We start from the raw sequence: 5570 nt of genomic DNA, 5'->3' as shown, positions 1-5570 counted from the left end.
ACTAAGTAATTCCACCCATCTTCGCTGTCTCATGTTGARMWTTTTCTGGTCAAGGATGTGTTGAAGACTTTTGTGGTATGTATACACGGTGCACTTTGTACCATACAGGTAGTGTCTCCAAATTTTAAGTGCAAAGACCACTGCTTCTAGTTCTAGATCATGAGTAGTGTAGTTTCGCTCGTAAACCTTAAACTGCCTGGATGCGTAGGCGATAACTTTATCCTTTTGCATCAACACACATCCCAATCCCTGATGAGACGCATCACAATACACTACAAAATTTTATGTCCCTTCCGGCAAGGCTAGAATTGGCGCATCGCACAACATCTGCTTTACTAGTTGAAAAGCGTCCTCTTGTCGTTGTCCCCACTCAAACTTCTTGTCCTTCTGGGTTAACGTCGTCAATGGTTGTGCGATCTTCAAAAACCCTTCGATAAATTTCCTGTAATATCCGGCCAATCCTAAGAATTGACGGATTTCTGTCTGCGTTTTCGGGGTCTCCCATTTCTTGATTGCTTCAACCTTTACTGGGTCCACGTGTATCCCTTTCTCACCAACCATGTGCCCAAGAAGATGTACTTCTCGAATCCAAAATCCACACTTTGAGAATTTGGCATACAATTTCTGGTCCCTAAGTAACTCTAGTATCACCTTTAAATGTTGCTCATGATCTTCTTTGCTTCGGGAGTAGATTAGTATGTCATCGATGAACATGATTACAAACTTGTCTGGGTATGGTCTGCATACTCTATTCATCAGATCCATAAATATGGCTGGAGCATTCGTGAGTCCGAAGGGCATAACCATAAATTCATAATGTCCGTAGCGTGTCCTGAACGCCGTCTTAGGAACATCCTTTACATGGACTCTCAGCTGGTGATAACCTGACCGTAGATCGATCTTAAAAAAGAAGCTAGCGCCTTGAAGCTGATCAAACAAATCGTCTATCCTAGGGAGTGGATAATGATTCTTAATAGTCAACTTGTTCAGCTCCCTATAGTCTATACACATTCTGAGGGATCCATCCTTTTTCTTAACGAATAATACAGGTGCTCCCCAGGGTGAAGAGCTTGGCTGAATAAATCCTTTTTCTAGTAAATCCTGTATCTGGTTTGACAACTCCTGCATTTCTGCCGATGCTAAGCGGTATGGTGCTTTGGCAACCGGTGCTGCTCCAGGAATTAAGTCGATTTGGAACTCGACCTGCCTTGGTGGAGGTAGTCCGGGCAACTCGTCCGGAAACACCTCAGGATAATGTCGTACTACCGAAATGTCCTCAAGTTTCTTCCCTTCAGGTTTCTTTTCTGTCACCTGGGCTAAAAACGCCAGGTACTTCTTCCTCAAGTAGCTATGAATCTTCATACAGGATACTATCCTAAGGCTTCTCTCAGGTGTTTCGCCTTGGACTATGAGTGTCTCCCCGCCTTGTAATGGAAACCTTACAACTTTCTCATAACTGCCTATTTGAGCTCTATTTAGTGACAACCAATCCATGCCTATAACTACATCAAAACTTCCTAACTCGATCGGAATGAGATCTATACTAAACAACCTATCAGCTAGGCCTAAAGTGCAATCAGGAATTACATCACAAGCCTCGAACTTTCGTCCGTCAACCATTTCTATGGTGTACGCTTCATCTAGTCTTTTAGAGTTTAAGTGAATCAGGGGCCTAAAGTCTAAGGAAACAAAACTTCTATCGGCACCAGAGTCAAAAATCACCGATGCATAATGGTCATTTAAAAGAAACGTACCGGTTACCACATTGGGATCATGACGTGCCTCTTCAGCTCCAATCACAAAAGCCTTTCCTCGAGCTTGCATTCCTTGACTCACTGAAGTGGTGCGACTTCCTTGACTTCCACTGATGTTGCTCCTCGGTCCTGTCCTCAACTTAGGACATCTGTCCCTAAAATGGTCCTGACTTCCACATTCGAAGCATCTCTTCCTTTCACTATGAGTTTCTCCTTCCTTCCTACAGTACTGTGCGGTGTGTCCTAGCTGATTACACTTCGCACACCGAAGACAAGTTCCGCGGTGGTGACGGTTGCACTTGTTACATTTTGGTAAGGAACCCATGTATGTTCCTTGCCCTTGTGCCCTTACTCCAAAGTTCCTAACTAATTGCGAGCTCCGCTTCGAACTACCGCTGGTCTTCCGTCCTAGTTGATCTTCCGATTTCCTTTTCCCACCTACATTCACCTTGACTACTGCTCCTGCTCTAACAGCATCGTTGGTTAAGCGACTTGCTAAAACCACCGCGCTTTGGATGGTTGCGGGGTTAGCGGATGTCACCATCCCTCGGATCTCAGGAGCCAGTCCTAAAATGTACCTATCAATCCTTTTCTCTTCCGGAGTCACCATGTGTGGAACAAGCTTGCAAGTTCATGGAAACGTGTTGTATACGTGTCCACATCCATGCCCTTCATGGTATGGTTCCAGAATTCTGCTTCCAGTTTTTGCACCTCACTCTTAGAGCAGTATTCCTCTATGAGTAGTTTCTTGAAATCTTCCCATGACAAATTGTACGCCACTTCTCAACCCGTGGTTTGCACTTGGATATTCCACCAAGTGAGAGCCCTGCCTTGCAGTTGACATGCCGCATATTCCACCTTACAATCCTCCGAGCACTTACTAATATGGAGTACAGACTCCATGCTGTCAAACCAGGACAATAATCCTACGGCACCTTCCTTGCCGTAAAACTCTTTAGGCTTACAAGACATAAAAGTCTTGTAGGTGCATCCTCGATCACTGCCACTCTGATCTCCATCAATTCTTCGATGGTTGTTGATGCTGGCGGTAACTTGAGTGACAATGCTAGGGATGGCATCTCGAACCTGTTGGGCTATGAGCTGAGCAATGTCTGGTGATCGATTCTCAGGGGCCCCTTCCGTGCTTCGGTTGTTCCTTGTTGACATGGTTCTAAATCACTTGAAAGAAAAGGTTGGGTTAGGGTTGTATATATATATATATATATATATATTTTGCAATGAAGGTTTTCCCTCTTTATAACAGTTTATTGGAAAAATAAAACAGGGAATAGCTTTTCATGTATGGACTGAAATAGGAAATTTTAAACAAGCAATTAATATCTTCACGTAATCTTTTTTCAAAATTTGACGTTATCACATGATTACAATGCATGAACTTAAAGGAGGGAAATTGGAATACATGACAGAAAATTCTAAGAGCTACGAAGCACAAGGGTCACAAGCACGAGAATCAATATCGCCACCAGAATCGTCACCGTCCGGCACCACAGCTCCATCCTTCTTGCCGCCCTGGTAACCTCTGTGGTCCTCTGAATAGCCTAGATCATGCCTTGCTCCAATAGGTGTGCTACTTCGGTCAGCCTTAGTATAGCCTGGTCCTGGCTATTCACCCTACCCTGGTAGCTCCTAATCTCACTCTCAAGAGTGCTCAACCTCAAGGTCTCTTCGGTTGGTGCTCCTGGATTCCTTGAGGTCGATGCTCTCGGGGAAAAGCAGGAGGGTCCGGCCATGAAGTCATGGGGTATGGTAATCCCACTTCGGACTGGGAGAGCGACTCTTTTCGAGCCGTTACCTTAGTACAAGGCCCTGGGTACATTGGTTCTGGGGCTGGGTTTACCGGTGGAGGTTGAGGTATAACTGTAGTAGGGGGGACCGGGTACGAATTAGTGGATATACTATTGCTCGTCACTTTGATAGATGATTCGGAATGTTCAGACGGGCCCTCTTCCGATTAAGCCCTTGTTACGGATGGTGCCATAGCGACTGGAGTGTTTATATTGTCCGTTAGTACATAATTTTCGACATTAGTGATACTCTAATGCTAACGCAATAGTGTCCGTAGTGATATCAAGTCCATACAGCGCTCCACAAAGTACGTATGCACAGTGATGACGCACAAATGCCATGCATGCAAATTTATATTTTTTTTATTAAAATTTTCATACTCCTACTATAATTATTCCTAGTTCCCCATTAATATTTCTTAATTAAACACAGGTGATCAGGCTCTGTTTAATTAAGAACTACTATGCGAAGCTAGGCTAACTATACTAGTTGTATGTTGACTATAGTGTAGGTTTTCCTAGGGGAAACCGTCATTCTCTATAGCCTTGGCTCTGATACCAAGTCTGTCACACCCCGCCGCAGCGGATTCTACGGGATGTTACAGAGCAAGTATGCATGGCACAAGACAAAAGAAAAACATACACCATTGATAACAGTACAAAAGTTACATGGTACGGTTTACATAATTCATCGATTAGTTACAAAAAAAATAAAGAAAATTCAAAATTTTAAGTCCAACGAGAGTCCAAGCTTTTGATGAAATAAGATTCCACACACATCCAAGCACCATGACGACTCTTACTTTTGACCGCCTGAAAAGCGTGTGAGAAACGGTCAACTAACATCATAGTTGGTGAGTTTACAGGTTTTGATAAATAAGTGTTGGAACGAAATCAATGGTCGTACAAAAGTGGGTTTATCCCATCCATAGTTCCATTGCTTATGATATTGCGCATTGCATGCTTAAGATATACATATAGTAAAGGGCCACTACTAAAGCCTGCTGACATAGTTTCCATGCCCCGCATGGTCTGGTCTTATCGCCAACCAGACCGATATAGTTACCAAAAAGTAATTTATGCACCCCCCGTCGCACAATGTACGGATGAGGTGGGATTGTCAATCCTATAGCGCTATCCATAAATACTACCGGCTCACAACCCGTGAGTTAATATAGTAGTGTTACATGTACGAGGACTTCCCATGCGATAAATAAAYAACCCATTCATCTATATATCCAAAACATGCATATCATAGCAAAATATAGTTCTCACAAAATAATCGTCGCAGCGATTATATAGTTTCCAAAAATAGGTTTCCAACTACATATAGGTTCCAACAGAATAATAAATTCGGCATAAAGGTAGTTCCAACGAAATAAAGTTTCCAACATATATCAACCGGTAAATTTAAAGTGTTTTAATCATGCTTTTCACCCCGAAAATGCTAAAAATAGGTTAAAAAGGGGCCATAACTCACCGAGTTTACGAGTTCGAGAATTCTCGAGTTGGCAAGGTGTCACCGCTTCCCGATCCTAATCAAACAAAGTATTTTAATGAGTCCCTTATTTGATCACATTTTTAAGGTTCAACAAGATTTTATCTTGCATGCGAGAGATTTTTAGCAACTTTGTAGATTTATTGCAAAACAATGATTTTCGGTATCGAAATCACGTTCGGGGTTGGTAAGATGGTCATGCATTTGGGTCCTCTATTAAACTCCAAAAATTATGAAATTTTGATATGTTTTAGCACAATGAGTCTAGTACCTACTGTCCAGATTTCAAGATTTTTAGAAAAGTACAAGTCCTTCAAACAGTAGACTTTTTAAAGTCTCGACAGTAAGTTGAGTTATTGTGCAACCTTTTTGTACAGACTATTTGGGGGTCTTAAACTTGGAATTTTTAAGAATGACCAGTGGGGTTTGATAGCTAACTCAATGAAATTGATTTAAAAAAAAAAGAATCATGTTATTTGGACATTTTATGAGTAAGATATGCCTCCCCAAAGT

At 42.2% G+C, this 5570-nt stretch overlaps 1 protein-coding gene across 1 annotated transcript; it reads right to left on the bottom strand.

Annotated features, from left to right (window-relative positions):
• Positions 1–282: 282 nt before the first annotated feature.
• LOC112502744 lies at positions 283–2364 on the bottom strand. The gene has a single exon (XM_025106742.1). It carries the CDS (start codon positions 2362–2364, stop codon positions 283–285), a length of 2082 nt encoding a protein of 693 aa, XP_024962510.1.
• Between the last annotated feature and the right edge of the window lie 3206 nt (positions 2365–5570).

This window comes from Cynara cardunculus, unplaced genomic scaffold (genome assembly GCF_001531365.2).
Source record: "Cynara cardunculus var. scolymus isolate 2C unplaced genomic scaffold, CcrdV1 Un_Scaffold_1848, whole genome shotgun sequence".
Classification (NCBI taxonomy): domain Eukaryota; kingdom Viridiplantae; phylum Streptophyta; class Magnoliopsida; order Asterales; family Asteraceae; genus Cynara; species Cynara cardunculus.
The sequence above is the reverse complement of the archived record's forward strand: the minus strand, read 5'-3'. Positions and strand labels throughout refer to the sequence as shown.

What these genes read in the sequence shown, in the direction of transcription:
- LOC112502744 (XM_025106742.1), bottom strand. Translation starts at nt 2,364, where the DNA reads ATGGTGACTCCGGAAGAGAAAAGGATTGATAGGTACATTTTAGGACTG.